Source organism: Calidris pugnax, unplaced genomic scaffold (assembly GCF_001431845.1).
Source record: "Calidris pugnax isolate Ruff unplaced genomic scaffold, ASM143184v1 scaffold162, whole genome shotgun sequence".
Classification (NCBI taxonomy): Eukaryota; Metazoa; Chordata; class Aves; order Charadriiformes; family Scolopacidae; genus Calidris; species Calidris pugnax.
In genome coordinates, this window is record NW_015090900.1 from 1,181,534 (window position 1) to 1,204,160 (window position 22,627).

At 49.5% G+C, this 22,627-nt stretch overlaps 1 protein-coding gene across 1 annotated transcript in view; it reads left to right on the top strand.

Moving 5' to 3' along the window:
- Positions 1-16,481, top strand: part of RPS6KA1 (ribosomal protein S6 kinase, 90kDa, polypeptide 1) — a 62,751-nt gene extending 46,270 nt beyond the window's left edge. Inside the window, exons 12-31 of the mRNA XM_014948618.1 lie at positions 1,161-1,315; positions 2,429-2,510; positions 2,794-2,874; positions 3,630-3,709; positions 4,487-4,593; positions 5,155-5,192; positions 5,326-5,468; positions 6,013-6,083; positions 6,334-6,422; positions 6,702-6,766; positions 7,752-7,854; positions 8,161-8,288; positions 9,397-9,522; positions 10,453-10,542; positions 10,789-10,947; positions 11,663-11,824; positions 12,445-12,521; positions 12,672-12,789; positions 13,203-13,340; positions 13,674-16,481. Of these exons, the coding sequence (XP_014804104.1) occupies positions 1,161-1,315; positions 2,429-2,510; positions 2,794-2,874; positions 3,630-3,709; positions 4,487-4,593; positions 5,155-5,192; positions 5,326-5,468; positions 6,013-6,083; positions 6,334-6,422; positions 6,702-6,766; positions 7,752-7,854; positions 8,161-8,288; positions 9,397-9,522; positions 10,453-10,542; positions 10,789-10,947; positions 11,663-11,824; positions 12,445-12,521; positions 12,672-12,789; positions 13,203-13,340; positions 13,674-13,796 (2,135 nt within the window). The 3' untranslated portion in view covers positions 13,797-16,481. The remainder of the gene's footprint in view (positions 1-1,160; positions 1,316-2,428; positions 2,511-2,793; positions 2,875-3,629; positions 3,710-4,486; positions 4,594-5,154; positions 5,193-5,325; positions 5,469-6,012; positions 6,084-6,333; positions 6,423-6,701; positions 6,767-7,751; positions 7,855-8,160; positions 8,289-9,396; positions 9,523-10,452; positions 10,543-10,788; positions 10,948-11,662; positions 11,825-12,444; positions 12,522-12,671; positions 12,790-13,202; positions 13,341-13,673) is intronic.
- Positions 16,482-22,627: the final 6,146 nt, after the last annotated feature.

Sequence of the window (22,627 nt, forward strand, 5' to 3'; positions counted from 1 at the left end):
AAGTTCAAGCTTTCCAGCAGCCTCTGATGGCCACACCTGCCCCAGGGTCAAGGAGCAACCAGAGTTTAATGCCCTTTGGAACATAATTGCCAGCCTCCGGGTCCAAATAGCAACCAGACCGTGTCTAACACAGGATAATGATAATGTGGGACCAAAGTGCTACAAAGCCTGGACTTGTCCTTACAAGACGTACAGCTACACGGGATTTCTGCCCCGAGTGAGATTCGTGTCTGTAGAAGTGGGATGTTGAGTCCAGCCTGCCCTGTGGGGTGGAAGAGGGTCAAGTTCAGAGGAGGGAGCCTAAGCACAGATATACTGGGGAGGTATGATCAAGAGAAGCAGAGGGGAAGGCACAGCTGGAAGTCTAGCAGGATAAAAAGTCTCTTTCTGTTTGGGATGCAAATAGAAAGAAGCAGAAAGTGTTTCTGTTGAGCTGAACTCTGGGTTTTATGCACAGACAAGGTTTGGTGGGGAAAGGAGGTGTTTCAGCATCACCTTGGGGTCTGTGGCTGTTCTTGTGTGCTTCGTTGAGGAGTTCATTCTAGATACTGCTGATTAAATCTCTTCTTCTTTTTTTTTTTTTTTTTTTTTTAAATAAAAGAATGTGTTTTAAACAAAACATGTGCCAGAGACCTTGGCTTCCCCTCAATCTTCTTGAAGGCTTGAGTCTGTTAAAGCATCATCTGTATGTGCTGAAGATGCACTAAGACTTATGTTGCAGAGTTGCTCAGATTGCTGAGCAGATGGGCTCCAACATGTCTGATTTTTGCCAGCCCTGGCCGTGTTTTGACAACAGAGCCGTATTTTTGTGTTGTGGGATTTTTAGTGGCATAAACACTCCTGTTTTTTGCCACCAGTGCCTTAAAAAAAAAAAAGGAGAAGGTGCTTTTCACGCACTCTTCTGAAATGCAGTTCAAAGAAACGCAGCGCCTGAGGTGTCAGGAGCAGGGTCCTTGGGGAGAGAGCTGGATATTTAACTCAGCTGCCTGGTGAAGCCTACTGACCACTTATTTATTCCAGATGTTGAAACCAGGAGGTACCTGTGACAACCACCAGCTTTTATGGTCCTCTCAGATGTGGTTCCTGTCAGTCTGTAGCTGCAATCCTTGTTCCTTGATGCGATACATCTCGCTTTCCCTTCTCCAGGAGTGTATTCCCAGGAGTGTATTCCCAATCAACTCTGTCCCCTCTTTTTCAGGGCGAAGGCGTTGTGAAAGAAATCAACATCACCCACCATGTGAAGGAAGGCTCTGAGAAAGCTGATCCTTCGCAGTTTGAGCTCCTGAAGGTGCTGGGACAGGGCTCTTTCGGCAAGGTGAGTTCACTCCTTCCTATGTGTCATGTCAGATAAACGACTTTGATGACAAAAGGGACTGTCCCCAACAAAACCACTTCCCTGGTTCCCACCAGACACTGAGAATCTGACTGATGAGCCCACTTAGCAAATGGTTGCTTTTGACTTGAAAGGCAACCGTAGCGATGCCTTCTCCTCAGGGCCAGCCCGTGTGTCCAGAGCTCCCCTGTAATTCTTTTTTTAGATGATCAGGAGGAAGGGATCCTGCTTGTGAATGCAGGTGTTGCACAGGGCAGAGGGACCTCCCGCAGCTCTCTCGCTGGCTGCCAGGCTCTCAGTTGAATGGAGGACTTGGGCATGTTCCTCTCTTCTCAGAAATGATGCTGTGTGCATCTGGTTTTGGCCCCCTGTTTACGGTCCAGTTTCCCTTCTGTGAAGGGGGAAGGAAGTAGCCTGTAACTCTTATCTGTTTCAGTGTGTAAATAATCCAGGTCTCTTACAGACCATCTGCTCACCCCTTAAATCAACTCCACGTCAATCAGTTACCAGTGCTGACAGTGGGGGCTCGCACAGGACTCTGTGCTGTTGCCTGGGCAAATGCAGCAGTGGCTTTGTGCAAAAGAAAGGAGGTGTTTTTTTGAAGCTTCCTAAAACCAGGTAGTCTGGGACATCAGGAGAGGGAAGGAGGTAAAATCCAGAGAGGATGCAGGACCTGAATGGTAAGGAGTTGATCTGGCTTCAGCTCCAGGAAGAGGAAGCCAGGAAGAGGAGGCTTCAACCTCCAGGAGGTCAAGCCAGAGGGCTTCATGGTGCATTGAAGCATCAGTGCTTCAGGTCACAGCTCTCCCAGGCGTCAGGTGCAGCCCCACGGGAGCTGCAGGAGTGAGGAAGACTATGGGAGAGGAGGAAAGTGAGAGAGTGCTGCGATGGCTGGAGATATGGGGTGAGATAAGTCCGCAGACAGAGCTTTCCTGAAAACCTCATGGGGTTTCCCATGGAGAGCTTGAGGTACAACTTACCAGCCCTGTGGCCAGTTGCTTCTTAGGGTTACTGTGAGGTTTGCCACTTTGGGAGGCACCTGGCTCCTACTGCTCACATTCAGCACTGGGCTAACGTGGCACACTTCTGCCTCAGGTTTTCCTGGTGAGAAAAATAACCCCGCCAGACAGCAACCACCTCTATGCCATGAAAGTGCTCAAGAAGGCGACGTTGAAAGGTAGGAGCTTCTCACTGTGATACTCTTATCCACCATGTCCTAAAGAGCACTGGGGAAATGTCCCAGCAGTCACTGCTGGCCCCAGGATGGTCTGGGTGAAAGAGAAGTGTGTTTATCTCAGCCAAAAAACCTCCTTTTCTCTTCATCTATAAATAAACCCCTTGTTGCAGTGATGGAGGTGGGAGAAGATCTGGCTCGAGCTGCCTAGTGCTGGGGGATTAAGGCTGGGGACAAGGCTGACTCTGGGGTACTGTGTCTGAGCTGTTCCTCTCTCTTCCCACAGTGCGTGATCGAGTGAGGACGAAGATAGAAAGGGACATCTTGGCTGATGTAAACCATCCCTTTGTGGTGAAACTCCACTACGGTGAGTGTGGAGCTAGTTGGGACGCTGGGAGAGGGGCTGCAGCCCCAAACAGACACTGACTGCTTTTAAGCACAATAAAGAAAGATGCTGCTATAGGCAAGAGCAGGTAGATGAGCTGCTTTGAGGATGCTGAGAACCCCTCATGGTTCCTAACAGGCTTCTGGAGATACCTGAAATGGAGAAGAGGCCTGGATCAGTCCGTGTCCCTCAATGGTTGTGCTGCTCTGGAGCCTTCCCAATCCCCTTAACACAAATCCTTTCCTGGAAAGGCCTTTGGTCCCATGCCTGCTCTAGCTGGGGAACAGAGCATAGACCAGGAGAAGAGGTTTAAACATCAAATCCTTGGGATTAAAACGTTAAATCGGGAGAAACTGAGAAGGCAGAGTTAACTGGTCAAGCCAGAGTTTGGCAGGATTAATGCTGTGACTGGGGAAGGTGAGGACAGCTTCTTTCCCTGTAAAGTGACCAGTGTGTCTCTGAGGAAAACATCCCTTTCAGGAGGGCATCACTGGCTGAAAGGGAACCCACACCCCATAAAATGAGGGTTTTCTGCAGCACCAGAAATGAGCTCCCATTTCAAGATCCCGGCCAGGCTATCCCATTTACCCCAAATAATGCTCCCTACCTGTGTTTAACCTCGTAACCACGCAGGGCATCTGCACAACTGGAGCCATTGGGATTTAAGTGATTAATGTAACACCGTGGAGCTTTCCCTCAGCACAGGGCTCTGATTCCTGCTCCGGCTTGTGTTTCAGCATTCCAGACGGAGGGGAAGCTGTATCTCATCTTGGATTTCCTCAGAGGAGGTGACCTTTTCACTCGGCTTTCCAAAGAGGTGGGTATGCTCTGGCATCTTGGTGGGTTGCTGAGGCTCTCGGTTCATCTGGGCTTAATTGCCTGGAGAAGCGATTGACCCTTGTAAAGTCTTTGTGAGGGCTGGAAACAACCTCCAAGGTGGCAACAGGGTGGATGTCTCAGGAGCCCTGTCCTCTGGCAGAAAAGCAGCAGTGGAGGAGGCAGGTCTCACCTCTGCTGAGCATCACGTTAAGAATCTAAATGGTGGTGAGACACTGGAGCAGGTTCCCCATGGAAGTTGTGGCTGCCCCATCCCTGGAGGGGTTAAAGGGCAGGTTGGAGGGGGCTTGGAGCAACCTGGGCTGGTGGGAGGTGTCCCTGCCCAGGGCAGGGGGTTGGAACTGGATGATCTTTAAGGTCCCTTCCAACTCTAACCATTCTATGATTCTATGAAACCAGGTGGGAACAGTGTTCTGCTGCAGTGTTGGCTGGTTGTGTCGTGGTGCTGGGATGGGGCGAGGGAATGGGAGAGGTAACGAGAGGTTGTGCCAGGTGAAGACAACCGAGACCATAACCTGGTGAACATAAATGAAGAGTTTTTTAAAAACCTGTTTGCTGCTTAGCAACCCTACTTGTTTTTTTGGCGTTGCTGCTTAATTGATACTTTGGGATGGCAGGTAAAGCCTGGGAAGCTTGGGTGTGAAAAGGCAGGAGGGAGCAACACAGACGTGAAAGGTCTTGTGTGGGTGCAGCAGAGCTGGTCCCGCTGCCGGCGTTGTAACCCCAGCGCCTGTCCACTTCCTCTCCCTTCCCCCAGGTCATGTTCACTGAGGAGGACGTGAAGTTCTACCTAGCGGAGCTGGCTCTGGGGCTCGACCATTTGCACAGCCTGGGAATCATCTACAGGGATCTCAAACCAGAGAAGTACGTGCGGCGTCCCTTGGTCCCCGGCCTGTAGCCAGCAAAGGGCACAGCCTTCTTCCACCGAGGCAAAGCCAAATGGTGCCCTAAGGCCAGATGGAAGGTGGCAGTGCCAAGACTCCTGCTCCTCAGATGAGCAGTTAGGGCCAGGAGCTCTGGGGAGGCAGCGTGTGTGCACCACATGTCTGAGCAGTTAATCCTTGGCTCGTCTTCTGGCTCCAGCTTTAAGCAGTTGAGAGCCTTCAGAGGGAAAAGGCACCAGGCTGGGCATCTGCAGAGACACCACCAGCTGCAGGAGTTGGGTGTTCTTACCTGGGGATCAAAGGTGGTGTCACCTGTGTGGGTCATTCAGTCAATGAGAAGGTGAGGGCATAGAGAGAAGGGAGCTGCTCCTTGTCCCACTCATGTCTTGGTGATGGAGCTTTATGCACTTGGGGGAAGGGAGAGATCATTTTCTCTTCTGGATTCTGGGAGCATCTCAGACCAGCCTCTGCTGCGTGTGCGTCTTCTCACCAGCCCTTATTGCAGACAGTAACAACTTGGGTTTTTTCATTAATTCTGTAGCATCCTCCTGGATGAAGAAGGGCACATCAAACTCACAGGTAAGGGACTCCACAAAAGCCTCGTGCTCCAGCAAGCTTGGTTCTTGAAATACGGAGCTTCTCTTGGGCCTCTCTGCTCTGTGTGGTTGCTCAGAGCACACGGGTGCATCCTGACACGTTTTCTCTTACGTAGATTTTGGCTTGAGCAAGGAGGCTATAGACCATGAGAAGAAAGCCTATTCCTTCTGTGGGACGGTGGAGTATATGGCTCCAGAAGTCGTGAATCGCCAGGGCCATTCCCACAGTGCTGACTGGTGGTCCTACGGGGTGTTGATGGTACGTACCCAGCCAACAGGTTTGGGGACCTGGCTCAGCAGCTGCTCCAGAGGTGGCTCTGAAACACCCTGACATGATTCTGCACGTCTAGCAGATGTGCTGGCCTGGGGATGTTCTCCAAGCCCTTCAAAAGGGCTCTGCCACAGGCTGTCCAGGCATCCAGCCTGGTTTCTTGGGGGATATAAAACTCCTGAGGCTGTGGTCCCAGTGAGTGTGGGGTGTGCAGCATCCAGCATGGGGGTGTCTGTGTCCACCCCAGCGCTGGGACCTCGGTGTCTGTGCAGATCTGGTGCCACCATCTGGTGGTTCCTGAATCCGAGGGCTCCCACTGGAGCAGACACTGGCTCAAAGACATTCCCACCGCAGACCTTGTGAACCACGCTCCTTCTGAGAAAACACCACCATGTCTGGTGTGATCTTCTTCAGAGCTAGGTTTTTCATCCCTCACCAGCTTTGGCGAGCTCCCAGAAGAAGGTGCAGTGGGATCTGTGCAACCCTCAGACTTGCTCAGACGTGACCTCCTCTTCTTCTCTTTCCCTCCCAGTTTGAAATGCTCACCGGCTCGCTGCCCTTCCAGGGGAAGGACCGTAAGGAGACCATGACCCTCATCCTCAAGTAAGAGGAGTTTCTCTTTCGTTGTATGTACAGGAGAGGAGCTTCTGCTCTTTCTCTGAGGGTGTTGCAATTTGGGGGTTCTCGCAATTTAATGGCACTGTTTGGCAAGCGGTTTTGTGCCCACGGTGAGTCTGAAGGGTGCAGTGTAAATGCCAAACAGATGATTGTACTTTCGGGGGTGGAGGTGCTGTAGTCAGCTTGTGGGTTGACTTCTTTCAACCTGCAACGGATTGCTTAACTTCCTCTGCAGAGCGAAGCTGGGCATGCCGCAGTTCCTCAGCTCCGAAGCACAGAGCCTCCTGCGAGCCCTTTTCAAAAGGAATCCAGCCAACCGATTAGGTAAGGCAGTTATTATTCTATTTTTTTTTTTTTTTTTAGTTTCTGAGTACACCTGACACTGTCTTGGGGCCTCTCACATTCTCCTGGGTCAGCAGCGTGTTTGCACTTGTGCGCGGTTAATGGGCTCGTTAAATTACAGCCAGGTTCCCCGTAATACCTGGCTCTCTTGAATACAGGGCAGTTGCCTTCACTTTATTGGTGGTCCTGATTTAATGCAGCTCCATGGGTGTATCTGTCAGCCATCCTGATTTAATGCAGCTCCATGGGTGTATCTTCCAGGTTCTGGACCAGACGGGGCAGAAGAGATCAAGCGCCATCCTTTCTACTCCACCATCGACTGGAACGTGAGTGTCAGAAATACAAGAGCAAACTTTGACCCCCCTCAGCACCAGTAAAACCACTCCCTGACTGCAGTAATAGCACAGTTGTGATGCTTGACCAGCTATGAGAGAGCTACCAGTCCAAGCTTCCATCTCTTCCAGAAATGCTTCCCAAAACTCAAACTCTGTCTGTTGTGTGAATAACTGCTCCATCCCTGAGTTTGCTTCTGATCTCACCTGGGTTTGAATTTACTCATCTCTCAGCAGTGAGGGGCAGGTTTTAATTGGGGTTTGGCACAACACAGAGCGTCTTGCACAAAGTGGGAAGGACTCGGGGAAACATTTCTGGCAAGGAAATACTTTGTTTTGTGCAGAGAAGGAGGGTGATAACCGAACTGGCATTTCCCAATTGCTTCTGACCAACTCCCTGCTTTACCACATAATTTTGTTTTCCCTTACTTGGTGAGGGATTTTGAAGATCAGCCTTTCAGTGCCTTCCAGGCAGCCAGCAACCTGCCAGGCTGAACCTCGGGCAATGCCACTAAAGCCGATTGCCAATTTTTGCTTCAAGAAGCAATTTAAAAAGGCAACTTGTGGGAGTGCTGGGATATGAGCGTCCTCCTTAGGGCATCTCCTCTGGCTGTCCCTGGGGAGTTATGTGTCAGCAGAGCCCTAACGGGAGTTAGGAGGAGCTGGAGGAGCCTGGTGAGGTGAATCCTTTATGGATACTCTGCTTTTGGAGCAGGGCCAAGTCACGTGTAAAACATTTTTCTTTTCTTGATTTGTTATAAGGTAGAACTTGTAGAATTTCTCGGCAAACTGATTCAAAAGCACCCCACTGGCCAAGAAGCCTTCCCTCAGGCTGCCGAGCTGCAGCGAAACAGCTAAGCCACAGAGCTTGTTTCCAGTTTCACAAAAATCTCTGCGTGGCCTCTCATCCCTAGCAAGCCTTTGCGCCCTTGAGAGCGCTGACCTGTGGGATCACTTTCCAGCTGTCTTTGCTTTGCAGAAGCTGTACCGCCGGGAAATCAAGCCCCCCTTCAAGCCTGCAGTGGGCCAGCCAGATGACACCTTTTATTTTGACACAGAATTTACCTCGCGTACACCGAAAGGTTTGTATGAATTCACGCAAAGTCGAAGTTTGCCCTGTGAAATGACCCTGTACGGGTGACGTAGTGGTTTGCTGGTGCCAGCAGGGCAAGGTTTGCCTCCTGCTGCCATCTCCAGATGCTTCCAGTGCTGAGGAGGTGGCCCTGCCATAGGGATGCGGGGTGTTAGACATAACCTCGGTGCTGTGTGGTATAGCTCTTGTCTTGAGTAACCCAAAGAGGAGCCACAGCTTCTGGGGAGCACGGGGAAGGCTTCTGGTTCCACAGAGCCAGCCCTCTTCAAATTGTCTCTCTCAACTCCTCCTGCAGATTCCCCAGGCATCCCCCCAAGCGCGGGGGCCCATCAGCTCTTCCGAGGCTTCAGTTTTGTGGCGACAGGATTGATGGAGGATGGCAAGGTGAAACCCGCCCAGCCGCCTCTGCATTCGGTGGTGCAGGTAAAAAACGGGGACGGAGGAACAGCTAACTGTTTGGAGCCTCAGTAATTCTCCAGTGTGAGGCTGGGGGACCGTCTGGAACAGAGCTCAGAGGGGAAGCCTGAGGCAGCATCACTCTGTTTTGAAGTGTGCAGCTGCAGCCCAGAAGGCCAATCGCATCCTGGGCTGCATCAAAAGCTGCGTTGCCAGCAGGTCCAGAGAGGGGATTCTGCCACTTTGCTCTGCTCTGGTGAGACCTCACCTGGAGTATTGTGTGCAGGTCTGGAGCCCTCAATAGAAGAAGGACATGGACCTAATGGAGAGGGTCCAGAGGAGGGCCACAAGGATGATCAGGGGGATGGAGCACCTCTGCTACGAGGACAGGCTGAGGGAGCTGGGGTTGTTCAGCCTGAAGAAGAGGAGGCTCCGGGGAGACCTAATAGCAGCCTTCCAGTACCTGAAGGGAGCCTACAGGAAGGCTGGGGAGAGCCTGTTTAGAAAGGCCTGCAGTGACAGGACGAGGGGCAATGGCTTCAAGCTGGAGGGGAACAGATTTAGACTGGAGATGAGGAGAGGGTTCTTCACTGTGAGGGTGGTGGAGCACTGGAACAGGTTGCCCAGGGAGGTGGTTGAGGCCCCTTCCCTGGAGATATTCAAGGTGAGGCTCGACGAGGCCCTGGGCAACCTGGTCTAGTTGGGGGTGTCCCTGCTGACTGCGGGGGGGTCGGACTAGATGGCCTTTGGAGGTCCCTTCTGGCCTGGGCAATTCTATGATTCTATGATTCTTCCATCCTATTCTTTCCTTTCTGTTGGCTGTCCTGTGCACAGGTCGGCAGGGCAACATGAGTCTCTTTGCTTTCCTCTCCTTGGGTGGACCCACACTAGAAGGAGGGCTGTGGGTTGGTAGGTGCCACCACAACACACCGTGCTAAATGCAGACAGCGTTAGCCCACTGACCTACATCTGCCTTGTTCTCTTCTCCTGCCTCTCCCCAGCCGGGAGGAGAACTGTGGGATGGAGCCGACAGCCGTCTGTCAGCTCGCCCCGTGTTGCAGTTATAACTCATCACGTTGCAGGAACCCTTCCCTGAACCCTCCCAGCTCATCAGCTCTCCCCTCTCCTCTCGCAGCAGCTGCACGGCAAGAATCTCCAGCTCAACGACGGCTACGTGGTGAAGGACACGATCGGCGTCGGCTCCTACTCGGTGTGCAAACGCTGCATCCATAAAGCAACCAACATGGAGTACGCAGTCAAGGTCTGAGACTTACCATCTGAACTGAATTCCCCTGGTAGACTTCTCTTCATCCCCGCGATGACCAAAATAACATCCAGGAATGAAATCGCTTTCCCTGCTTGCATAGGGCCCAAGGGGACAATTTCTGTGCTGCCGTGCATGTAACTGCACAAGCTTCCTTATGTAGGGCTAGTGGGGAAGAAGTGTTTTCCTTTCTTAGAGAGAGGACAATATCTTACCTTTCTCTGCAAAGCTTGCTGGGGCTGTGTCAGCTCTTAACAAAATTGGAGCACCTCTCCTATGAAGACAGGCTGAGGGAGCTGGGATTGTTCAGCCTGGAGAAGAGAAGGCTCCGGGGAGACCTTATAGCGGCCTTTCAATACCTGAAGGGTGCCTATAGAAGAGCTGGGGAGGGACTCTTTGCCAGGAGGTGTAATGATAGGACAAGGGGAAATGGTTTTAAATTGGAAGAAAAAAGATTCAGATTAGATCTCAGGAAGAAATTTTTTACTATGAGGGTGGTGAGACACTGGAACAGGTTGCCCAGGGAAGTTGTGGATGCCCCATCCCTGGAAGTGTTCAAGGCCAGGCTGGATGTGGCCTTGAGCAACCTGCTCTAGTGGGAGGTGTCCCTGCCCAGGGCAGGGGGGTTGGAACTCGATGATCTTTGAGGTCCCTTCCAACCCTAACCATTCTAGGATTCTATGCCAGACACAAAACTTTGGAGCTTATTGTTAAGGAGGCCAGGGAACAGGGAATGGATATGGACACAAAACTTTGGAGTTTGGGGCCACAGAACTGATGAAGGAACTAGGACCTTTTTGCTAAGGAGGCCAGGGAACAGGGAATGGATATGGTGGAGGATCTCTGCAGGGTTCCAAACGCTCGTTTGCTTTGTCCCGGCTCCATTCCCACCCCCTTTTTGGCTAATGCTTGTCCATACTCTTCCAGATTATTGACAAGAGCAAGCGAGACCCTTCTGAGGAGATAGAAATCCTCCTGCGATACGGGCAGCATCCAAACATCATCACTTTGAAAGATGTGAGTGGGACTTGAATGACTTCTCCCTGTATTTTGGTTTAGGAAGGGCAGAACTGGTTTGTGGGGGGAGCAATGCAGCTCCAGCACGGGCAACCCAATGCCCTGCTCCAGGTATTGCTCTGGGGTGAGGAAGCATCCCTGGACCCCCCTGCATTGCTGATTTCTGTCTGCTGCTCAGTGGTAGAAGAACAGAAGGGAAGCTCTGGAAGCACTTTTTGATTTATCCCTCCGTGTTTGCTTTGGTAGGTGTACGATGATGGGAAGTACGTGTACCTGGTGACGGAGCTGATGAGGGGAGGGGAGCTGCTGGATAAAATCCTCAAACAGAAATTTTTCTCGGAGAGGGAAGCCAGTTTGGTCCTGCACACGATCTGTAAAACGGTGGAGTATCTGCATTCCCAAGGGGTGAGTAGAATCATAGAATCATAGAATGGTCTAGGTTGGAAGAGACTCTTGGGATCATCGAGTCCAACCATCTCCCCTACTCTACAAAGTCCTCCCCTACACCATGTCCCTCAGTACCCCATCTAAACGGCCCTTAAACACAGCCAGGGATGGGGACTCCACCCCCTCCCTGGGCAGCCTGTTCCAAAGCCCGACCACTCTTTCTGTGAAAAATTCTTTCCTAATGTTCAATCTAAACCCACCCTGTTGGAGCTTGAAGCCATTCCCTCTCGTTCTGTCACTAATTACCTGTGAGAAGAGACCAGCACCAACCTCTCTACAGTGTCCTTTCACGAAGTTGTAGAGAGTGATGAGGTCTCCCCTCAGCCTCCTCTTCCTCACACTAAACAGCCCCAACTCCCTCAGCCGCTCCTCATACGATTTGTTTTCCAGCCCCCTCACCAGCTTCGTTGCCCTCCTCTGCCCTCGCTCCAGCACCTCCAGATCTCTCTTGTGTTGAGTAGGGTGACATCTCTTTTCCTGGGAAGCTGCCTGACATTGCACTGTGCTCCCTCTCCTCCGGGCAGCAACTGTGCCTGGCAGGACTATTATTTCTTGCTGGTGTTGCTGTCTTGGCCAACCAGATGTGGGGCCAGAGCAGGGGTTGAGTGTCCTGATGCAGCTTCAGACCTTTGCCTTCCAGAGGCAGGAGAATGACACTTTCTTTGCTCCACAGGTGGTTCACAGGGACTTGAAACCCAGCAATATCCTCTACGTGGATGAGTCAGGAAACCCCGAAAGCATTCGCATTTGTGACTTTGGCTTTGCCAAGCAGTTGAGGGCTGAGAACGGCCTTCTCATGACTCCCTGTTACACGGCAAACTTTGTGGCACCCGAGGTAAGGACCACACTGCCCTGAGACCCTTTGGTAGCTCTCACATCCCTCCCCCAGACTGTGCTCCCATTCAGCACGGGTAGGTCTGTCCCGTTCCTGCTTCCAGCCTGGTGTATTCTGTCCTGGAGTAGGTAATTACAGAAATACGACTTGTGGTAATGAACACCCAGGGGATCCCACGTGCAGTCCTCCAACTCGTACTGCCCTGATGGGGGGCTCTGCTTAGGGTACCGAGACTTGAAAATCCCATTTAAAATCCCATGATTTTTCTAGGCTGCTCCTCTTCCTGATTAACTGACCTGATAAAAGAGGTTGGGATGAATTTCCACTCGGTTGTCGTGGTGCAGAATAGAGAAAAGGAGCAGGCAGGCAGTGGAACACGTGAGCAGTGTCACTGCACTGGAACACGGCTCCTTTCTCACTTGTGGTTTTGATGTGCCTGGGGGGGGGGGTTCCTCTGTTCCACGAAACCAAAATCTGATTTGAATCCTGATCTTTAGTCGCAGTGGGGCTCTAGGAGCTTCGCATACAGACTGCACGCTCTTCAAGAGCTGAAGTGAGCTCAAGTGACAGGAACCAAACACGGTTGTGTGGGTTTTTTTTCCCTTTGCATTTCTATTCAGGTACTAAAACGCCAAGGCTACGACGAGGGCTGTGACATCTGGAGCCTGGGAGTTCTCATGTACACGATGCTCGCAGGGTAAGCACCTCTGTGTCTCACTGGAAGGAAGCAGCTGGGACTGTGACCACCTTGGTCTCCAGTGGTGGCAGTTGGACCCCTTTTCGTCGGTCACTGCTCCCTGGCCAGGTTACAGGACAGTAAATTAAATGCTGTCTCTTCCATCCTCAGCTCCACTCCATTTGCAAATGGTCCCGGTGACACTCCAGAAGAGATCCTGACCCGGATAGGCACAGGGAAGTTCTCCATCACTGGAGGCAACTGGGACACTATTTCTGACATGGCCAAGGTATGGTTTGATATTCATCTGTGTTAAGTTAAAGGGGTGGAGCCCGGCCAGTCGCTGTGAGGCAAATTTAAGGCAGGTTGGGGAGGGAGGGCAGAAGAGAGAGGAGAAAACCAGCAGTGTAGCTTCTACCCCATGCACGTCTCCTCCATAAGCTTTCTTGTCCCCACTTTGTTGTAGCTCTGGCTGTGAATATTTGTGTCCAAGACCAACCTCGTGCTCGACCCACACGGGGTTTGGTGCTGTTACACCTCCCAGGCCCACCGAAAACATAGTTTGTACAAAAGGAAGCTGATGTCTGGGGGCTTTAAACTTGGCCTCTGAATTTAAATCCCAATTTAGGGATGGACAGGTGGTATTTTTTAATTTAAAGTATAAAATCTTCTAAAGTCTAACTTTCCAAATGATGCCCTTAGGATCTGGTAACAAAGACGCTTCACGTAGATCCTCACCAGCGTCTGACAGCCAAGCAGGTCCTGCAGCATCCATGGATCACCCAGAAGGACAGCTTACCCCAGAGCCAGCTGAATCACCAGGACGTTCAGCTTGTCAAGGTACAAAGTCTGGGCTGGTTCCTCGGGTACTTTGGGCTCTGGAAAGCAGCGGTCCATGGGGGTGATGGTGGTGTGGGCAAAGCAGGATGGAAGGTTGGAGATTGTGGGCAGAAGAAGAGGATTGTGAAGGAGAGGCAATACAAGACAAGCTATTTTTTTTTTTGGTAGGAAAACCTAGGGAGGTTCTTTAATGGCATGTCAGGATGGGAGGGAGAAAAAAGATGCTTCTGGCTTTGTTTGTGGGTCTGGCTACTCTGGTCCCTCATCTTATAAAGCTGTGAGTCTGAAATATCTCTTCTACATCAAAATGACTTCTCGTGCCTTCTCTCCAAGGGGGCGATGGCTGCCACGTACTCTGCACTGAACAGCTCCAAGCCAAGTCCCCAGCTGAAGCCCATCGAATCCTCCATTCTGGCACAGAGGCGGGTGAAGAAACTTCCTTCCACCACACTGTGAAGCTGGGGGGGTCTGTGGCCCCTCGGCACGGTGCAGGGACACCAGGCTTGGAATACCTACTGAAGACAAGGGGGGGCAGGAGATGGGGCAGTCAATGCCTGCATAGGAGCTCCCTTGAGGACTTCTTCTCAAAAGGCCAAGTGCCTTTCTGTTTCTGAAAGACTGGCTCCTCCTTGTGTGGACTGATCTTTGCCCAGAAGAACTTCACTGTAAAACTTTTTTTGAAGTGTAAATTGTCAATTTTTAAAGACATCCATCTGTGTATATGAGAACTAGAATGTATAACTGATGTCCAGTGGCACTAAAAAGCAGCTCTGATTCACCCTTTCCTGTGTAGGGCCAGATATTTGTTGTAGCTACATCATTTCTTGGAATTGATCTTCTCCAACACCATTGCAGCCGGAAGAGTTGAGTTTTTAGGCCTTGGGGTTTTTCCTCCCTTCAACCTTTGGATGCTCTTCCCAAAGTCAGCCCTGCAGACTCCTAGCCAGCCACACTCCTGTTTGGAAAGGATTTCCCTCCCCTGCACTTCTTGTGCGTGTGCGTTCAGAGTGTAAGGTCGATTTCTTCAGACTCCATTTCTTCCTCCCTCCTGCCCTCCCCCAGCCCAGACGACAGTTCTCTGAACAAAATAAACCACGGGTTTTCCAAACACCCCCTGAGATGCTCAGCTCTCCAGAATACAGGCCAGGTTTGGCTCATTCCTTTCCTCTGCCCTCCCATCTTTGTGTTCTCCCCATCGATCCCTGGGGAGTCTGTCACCCACACAGGTGGAGATGACAAAGGAACCTTCTCCTCGGCAAAGCTGAGGCCTCGGGCTGGCTCTGGCTGCTGCTTTTAACATTTTTGGGTTTCCTTCCCTTCAGCAGGAACCTATGAAACAAACTATCCCTTTTTTTTTTTTTTTTTTTAATTTAACTTTGTTCTACAGCTGGTAACTCAGGGTTTCTTTCTGAATTGTACAATAAACGTGTCATTCAGTTGATGGTTTTTTTACTGACTGACTTTGAGCTGCAGAATAAGCGACCCTGGTCATTTCCCCACGTGGGACGGGGATGAGGATTCTTGCCTGCCTTTTGGGAGGTCTGCAAAGCTTTTTCCTCTGGCCCTGTGATGGAAAAACCAGCGGTGCTGTAGTAGGGCTGCATCTTATGCCACCTTCTCTCAGGTGCAATTCCTCAATTTGTAGTGGGAAGGAATTACAACCAGTTACGGAGTAAATCCATCATCAACAGGAAAGGAGGCAGGACACGGGCTGCAGAGGGGAACTTACTCTCAGGACATTTTAGCGCTAATAGAAACCAACACCGAGAGGCAAACTGTGCTAGAAATGAATTCCCCACCCAATTCTGACTTGAAGGGAGTTGCTGGAGCTCCCTGGTTTGGTGGTGGCTGTTTCTTGGGAGGAGCAGGAGAGCTACGGGGACCTCGAATGCTCGCGTGCTCCAGGACGCGACTGAAACCAGCAAAGGTTCTCATGTGAATTTCTGCTATTTTGGCTGATCATATAACGAGAGGGGGAGCTTTCTCTTGCTTTTCCCTTTTGCTCAACAGTCCCAGTTGGCTCTAAAATGGATAATTCCTTTTCTCAGAGATGTTCTAGCTCTCTCCTCCTCCACCCTCATCCAGGCAGGTCCTGTTTTACTCCCCGGAGCAGCCAGAGAGAAGCTGAAATAGTCATGATTTTTTAATATATTTATTCCAAGTACTGCCCTAGTGTCCAGTGCCACTGAGAGGAGGAGGCCAGTGCACACGGGATCTTCTCACTGGTTTTGCAGAGCTGGATTTACTGTTTTGCTGAGAGCTGGGGAAGGGACACTCCACCACCCAAAATGCCTTCCTTAAAAATACTTGCTTTCTCCTCTGGCACAAGGTTTGCCTTGGTGCCACTCAACCTGCCTTATGTTTCCTACAACTGTGCAGTAACTCTCACGCTGGTGAAAAGGTGTGTGAATTTTAGGTACCTGAAACAACTACAATAATTATAAACAGCTTATTTCGGGAGCTGGGGTTAGTCCCAATGGGCACTGTTGGGACTGAAGTAGGTTCCTCAACAGTTTTTCAGAATGTTTCCTCTGTTGGACTTCACGGGTGAGGTCTGAAATGGTGGATGGGGCTGGAGGTGTTGGTGGTGACCACCACTCACTGTGAGCCTCACAACAGCATGGGATGGGTCTTAAAGCAAACATCCATCCTGCTTGGGTGGCAGGTGGCTTGTCTATATGGAATTGTAAATGTTTTCAAATATCAGTCAGGAAAAACATTACAATCTTAGCTTAATCCTCCCTGTAATGCTGCTGGTGTGAAACCAACTAGAGGCAACTCCCGAGGCGTGTAGGACAACCAGGGGCAGAGCTTGGTGGGCACAGGGAGAGCAGCCCATGGTTGCTGCAGGCTCTGCCTGGCTGTGAGATGATACCCGAGGCATGAAACCCCCCCAGCCTCGCTGGGGGCTTCAGAGGAACTTTGGTGCAGCTGTAGCTTCTGGGATCTCCATGACTTCGGAGACCAGAGCGAACAAGAAGGGCTGCACCTCGCTTTCTGGGGTGCTTTTAACCAAGTTGTTATGAGTGATCCTTCCATAAGTAAGAATAAGTCTTGATTTTTAGTTCCAAATCAACCAAGTGCTGTTACTTTTTTAATTCCAGTGCTCAATAAAAATGGACTTGTTGATCTTTCTGTGTATGAGAACTGTAGGTGTTTGTATCGGGTCGGGTGGGCCCCCTCCTTCCCTTTCTGGTTTTGTCCCGACAATGTTAAGCCTTTGCCAAAATACAGTTGGGACCAACTTAACTGAAATTGCATTATTTGAGGTGAAAGTTGGGCCTGTGGCAGGCTGGGTCTCTACTGCCTGTTGGGGGGAGCCAGTGGGTGTCTCAGAGAAGACCAAATGATCTGCTCTCACCAGAGTTTGAGGTCATTCAGCTTTAATGTGGGACAAAGGATAGACAGTTTACCTTTGTCTTGATTTGAAAAGGGACAAAAACTTATTTAACATTCATACATAAGGAAATCCTTACAAGGAAAACTGCTTGTGTTATTTCAGGTGTTTAATAGTCAACTTGACCTTTAAGTTTTTTGTCCTGTACGTCCATACGAAAGCTCAAGGGAGCAGAAATCCCGGAATCCAGCCTCGAACAGCTGAGTCTACCTGGAATTAACCTGTGTGGAAATAGCATGTTAATCTGTAGACAAGGAACCTGAAAATAATATTGAACCACTCTATATAATACAGCTTCTGTATAAGAAAGGTTAAACTTTCCCCTTTTGGGGCGTAAATCAGCAACTTTTCTGTTGCAAAAGAGTTTGACCCAGCTGAGAGGCCGTTTTCCTTCTTCCCACTGTGTGAAGGAGTCGTGCCTTCCTCTTAATGATGTGGTACTGACCCCTGTCAAATTAACTGCAGCATAAATAAATGTATTTTGGCCTGATAAATATTCCCAGCATGATTATTTAGGCTGTATTTAAAACTGAAGGCTGGTAACTCTCAGAAATCATGTCTTTTTCTTTTTTTTTCTTAGGAAAACTTCACCGAGTAACCGATCTGCTTTTTAAGTTTCCATCCAATGAATGTCGATACCCTTTTCAAACCCCCACCGTCGCGTTAGGGCACCGAATTCTTTTTCCTCCATCTTTAGGCATTTGTGGACAGTGAATTGTGCAGCCAGTGGCCTCCTGGATGCCACCACCTCCTCGTGGCAGCCACCGCCGCCTTCCCAAGAAGAGGGGAGGCTTCGGAAACCCTCGGTGACCGCGAGCGTGTTCGACGGTACGCGGGGCGGCTGCTGGGCTTTCATGTAATATTCAACAATTTAATCCCTCTTTTAACGCAAAGAAAACATTTAAAATATTTCAAGGCCTTCTTTTGCCAGTACATAGGGGGCTGTGAATAAAACCTTCATTCACGCTATGAAGGCTGGAGGTCCGCTGCCACTCCATTTTCTTGCCTCTGGTTATTAAAACATCAAGCTGTCTTACTACTTAAGCTGAGCTAACTTGCTGCCTTCCTCCCTTTGTGTTCCACTGGAACACCTGCCATTAATACTAATTCCGCTCGGGAGAGAAACTCCCTTTCAGATATGCTTGTCTGAAAATAAATTGACATGTAAAAGGTCCCTTTTGTCGCCAAGTGCATGTAAAGTGCTGGGGTGAGAAGCCGATCGCTTTTCAAAGGGAGCCCCTGACTCTTTAAATGCTGTGTGTGGAAGGGGGGGGGTTCTAAATGTGAGACACGGAGGGTGATGCTGTAAATGGGCTGCCGTGGTACGACCAGAGAAGGATTGCAGAGCTGCAGCCTCTGCTCCTTGGTAGGCTTTTAAAATTGTGGGGTGATTTTCGTCTAAACCTGCAGCAATAAAATCTGCAGAGGGAATGGCTAGGCTCCGTAGGGCCTGTCTGGAGAAAACACCTTTTTTTTTGAAAAAAAAGTGTTGTTATTAAGAATGCCTCTTTGCTTTTTAACACATACAACAAAAACTGGTGGCAAGTCCTTTGATTTAGGCGTGTAATGAACTCTGGGGCTCTGTTGTTTTTCCTGGGACAAAAGTTTTGTCTCACTTCCAATTAGGAAGCAGTGAAAGAATCCTTGGTTGGAGTATTTACCCTGTCATACAGGCAGCAGTGTATGACAGCAAAAGGTAACTATTTTATTTTTTTTAATGGAAAGATTGATTTTCTTTGATTCCATGTACCCTGTGGAGTCTATGGCTCTCTCCTAAGAAAGTTTTTTTATTTTTTAAACTTTTTATAAAGTGTTTTTAGGGCCAGGCTTTGGGGTGGAGTGACACTGCTTCAAAATCTGCTTCAGTGCTGAGAGGCTGATGTCTCAGGACTGTGGATGAAGGTTTAAGTTCTGTGGCGTGGCCCTGGCTTTCAGCTGCTGCTCGTTGGGTTTGTGGGTCTGCTAGCAAAGAAATCATTCACTTCATAATTAAGATCAAGCCGAAATATGTTCAGCGCTTAAAAGAAGTGAAATGTGCCAATTGCATAAACCTCCTAGATGAGCGGGTGTCACTTCTGGTTTATCAAACAAGCACAGACTCTCGTGTGCTGCTTAGCTCAAATGCTGTCTTATTTTTAAACAGCAGATGGTGTTAGAAACCTGTAGCAGGTGGATCCTCTTCAGTTTTATGTGAGAGATCAGAAGTAGCAGCAATTTCTCGTTTCCCTTGGGGTAGTTTCTTCACGAGATGAGCAGCAAGCTGGCCCTCTGCTCAGATATTTATTGCAGCAGGGAAAACTTTTGAATCACACACGTTAATATGAAAGAAAGCAATTCTGCTTTGACTTATTCCGGTTCTAATAAAAGGAACCTGGTAATGTTCTCCATAATCCTCTGTTAGCAACTCCGAGAGAGAGATGTAGTGGGAGAAATGAGCTGTGTTTTGCGGCTGTGCCTCAAAAATCCAGCTCCAATCTGCCATAGTCTGTTGGTTTCTTGTCTACGATAATAGCACTTTGCATGCTTAAAGTGTTTTATAAACATTTAATTACCGCAGCGTTTGACTCGAAGCCAGGAATCTCTCATTCATCTGCGTCTTGCAAGGTTTGTGAAAATGATATTCAAATGACAAGAATTACAAGAAGGGCTGAGTTCAGACTTCACTTAAGGAAATCTCCGTTAGCTGGGATCCATGAGCATCTCTGGGATCCATGAGCATCACTGGGATCCATGAGATCTCTGCTCTCCCCTCCCGTGTTCCCAAAGCGACTCCTTCAGCAGCGGAAACGGTGACAGGGTTTTGAATCCCTCTAGATGCCAGGATTTGTCAGTACCCCAGGACAGGGAGCTGCATTTTAATCATATCAGGGAAAGGATATGCTAAATTCTCCTCATCCCCTGCTGCAGGAACTTCTAAGGCAGGCGGGGATCACAGCTCTGTCTAGACCAGAGCCGTGTTTGATCCCCAGTCCCCGCCGTGTCCTCTGCTGCTGTAAGCAGTAGGAAAATCATTATTTGTTAAAAGTCACTTTTTTTCCCCACCCACCAAACTACTTGTAATTTTAATGTGTCTTCTCCACCCAAACTCCCAGCTCTATTTTTTTTAAAAAGGTAGAGAAATTACGGCTTGGCTTTGCTACCACTCAGCTCGGTGTCAGCCCAGGGGGAAGCCCCCAGTAGCGCTGGGGTTTGTAGAAGGAGCAAATGAAGGTAAAAAAAAAGCTTGTATGGGATTAATAATTTCTATCCAACCATCTGCCTCTTTTCACCAGCTCCCTTTTCTGTACAGCAGGTTGTTAAATGCAGCCTGGGCGTGCAGTGACAGGAATCGTTTATTTCCTGTGAAATAGAAGAGTTGTGGGCTGGTTGTGTGTGTGTTTTTTGGTGGATGGACACAAAGGGTCACACCTGGTGAGGGCAGGAAACCCAGGTGAGAGGTTGTTCCTCTAAAAGACACCTCTCAGCTGACCCTGATCTCGCTGGCTCGAGGGTTATCCTAAAGGATCGAGGTCTGTGACTGCTAACGTAGCCAGTCCTCGCTGTAATTCTGGAGGCATATCGCGAGCCCCCCGTTAATAAATGCCATTGCTGGCAATTAGAGCCTTTTTAATGAGACAGATCCCCAACTTCAAGGCCCCAGATGAGCTGCTGCTACGCTCGCTCTCTGTTCAGCGAGTTGGGAGCTCGTGATGAGCAGCCACTCGCCAAGTAAAACCGGAGTCCCTTTGCCTGGGCTGTTTAAAGAAGGGGTAGGGAGCGCTTCTGATGTTTCATTAAAGCTGGCTTTTCTCCTTGTGGCAGAGCAGATTTAATCAGACCCGCCTCCTAGTTCCAGCTGCTGGGTTTGAAGGCTCTGATCTGTGCACTGGGTGCACGTCTAATTATGGAGGCAATTCCCATGGATACCAAGAAGAATTGTCTGTACTGGCAAAAATGATCCCAGCTGGGAAAACGGTGAAGGAAAATGTGTTGAAATATTCCGGAAAAGACTTCAAAAGTTTCTGGAAATGTGAGTGAAAAACATTTCGAGTGTTCTTGCACCCCAGTGTGCAAATCTTCACTGTTTTAAAAATAAGATACAGGTTGTTTTAATTTTGGTTTGTAAGAGCTAATCCAGAGTTGCTGCTTTTTGTGCTACTGGGGGATTTACCAGCACAGCAAAACTGAATTTCACACACACACTTGTTACCGAAAACCACTGCTTTTTCACCCCTGGTTTTGTACCCCACAAGGTTCCCTCCGCTCACCTGCAGATGGGTGTTTGGAGAAAAAGGCCAAGAGTTTGTGTCTCCATCAAGGCACCTCCCTGGGAGAGGCAGCTGGATCTCCTGGGGAGTCACCCACCCAAGGGCTGGTAATTCTGGTTCCAGCCGCGGTGCCGGCGGATGGGACTTCGGTAAGTTCCTCCCCTTTTCTGCCTCCTTCTTCTGAAACATATGAATTTAAATAACTTATTTCTGTATAAATTAATATCTGAAGGGTCTGTTCAAGGAAAAAAAAGAGCGCTCCCTGGTTAAAAGGAGAGGGGGAAATACCTAGTCGTGCACTGCTCAGAAGTGGAAAATTAAACAAATATGATTTAAAATTATTTTGGAATTGTTCAGCTGCGAGGCCTTCTGTTCAAACTGCATGAGGAAAAACAGATTTTTTTACTTAATTGCACAAATAAAAAAGTCATTTTGAGGGTTTTGGGGTTTGGTTGTTGTTTTTTGGTTTTTTTTTTTTTTGCTTTGGGTTTGTTTGGAGGTTTTGGGGAACATCCTAATCAACTACAGAATGGTTGTAAGTTGTGTTTATGTCACTAATTTATCTCCAGCGGGAGCTCAGCCGCTTTTCAAGATGTTGCCAGTGAATATAAACATACAGAATAAGAAAAGCTGCAGTACTATTAGGTTGGATTTCCATCTCTTTCTCATCCAGGGCACCTGCTCCCCTTTCCCTCCCCCTCCCACCCCAGTCTTCCCAGCTGTCTGTCTGTCTCATTTATGTCAATTAGAGATTCAATGCTGCCTGATTTAATTGGCCTGACTTTCCCCTCTAATAGAAACCCCAGTGAAGGCAGGGCAGGCAGCTCTCCACGGGCTGCCTGACCGGGGAAGGAGTCTCTCTCTGCCGGGGTTGGGAAGGCTGGGGCTTGTTTGTGGAGCAGAGCACAATAACCTGTTTGTTACCATCCGCCACAGAGAGGTTGGTGACCTCCTAACGGGGATGGGACACAGGCAATGATGTCATTGGAAAGCTTGGGGATGTTTCAGAGCAGTTAAATGATTTGGGCAACCTCACCTCGGGCTGGCTTTTAGGGTGCTACAGAGGTCAAGTTTTGCCACCTGAGCCTGAGGAGCCTGAGTCCACGTCCACCGAGGTCAATCAGCAACACAACTTCCACCACCCACAGACGTGGAGGGCTCCTCCTTCCTCTTGAGCCCAAGCCACCCCCAGCAGCACTTAACGATGAGCAAGATTGACCCAGATCTGGGTTTCACAGGGTTTCCATGAGGGCCTGATCCCATGTCCCCTTCGGGCAGCAGACCTGGAAGCAAACCAGCTCGGATGAGATCTTTGCCATCCCTCTGCTCCCCCTCCAACAACTGAATCCCAGGAACCGGATCTGACCTACTTCTTCTCCCTGGCTCCTCGCTTGCGTCTCCCTGACAAATCACACAGCCCTTATTCAGCTCTCAGCAGAAATGTGAGTTTTCCCAAATAGCTGGCCCACAGGGGCGTCAATATTAAACAGCAACAGTACCATCTAGTGACTTGGACTTAGAGAGAGCATCACCTAGAAAGGGAAGAGGAAATCTGTGAATGAGGGAGGTCCCAGATTTGCAAATGAGATCCTATCTCTTGGTTCATTCGGATTTGGGAAACGAGCCCTGCTGATGCTGCAACA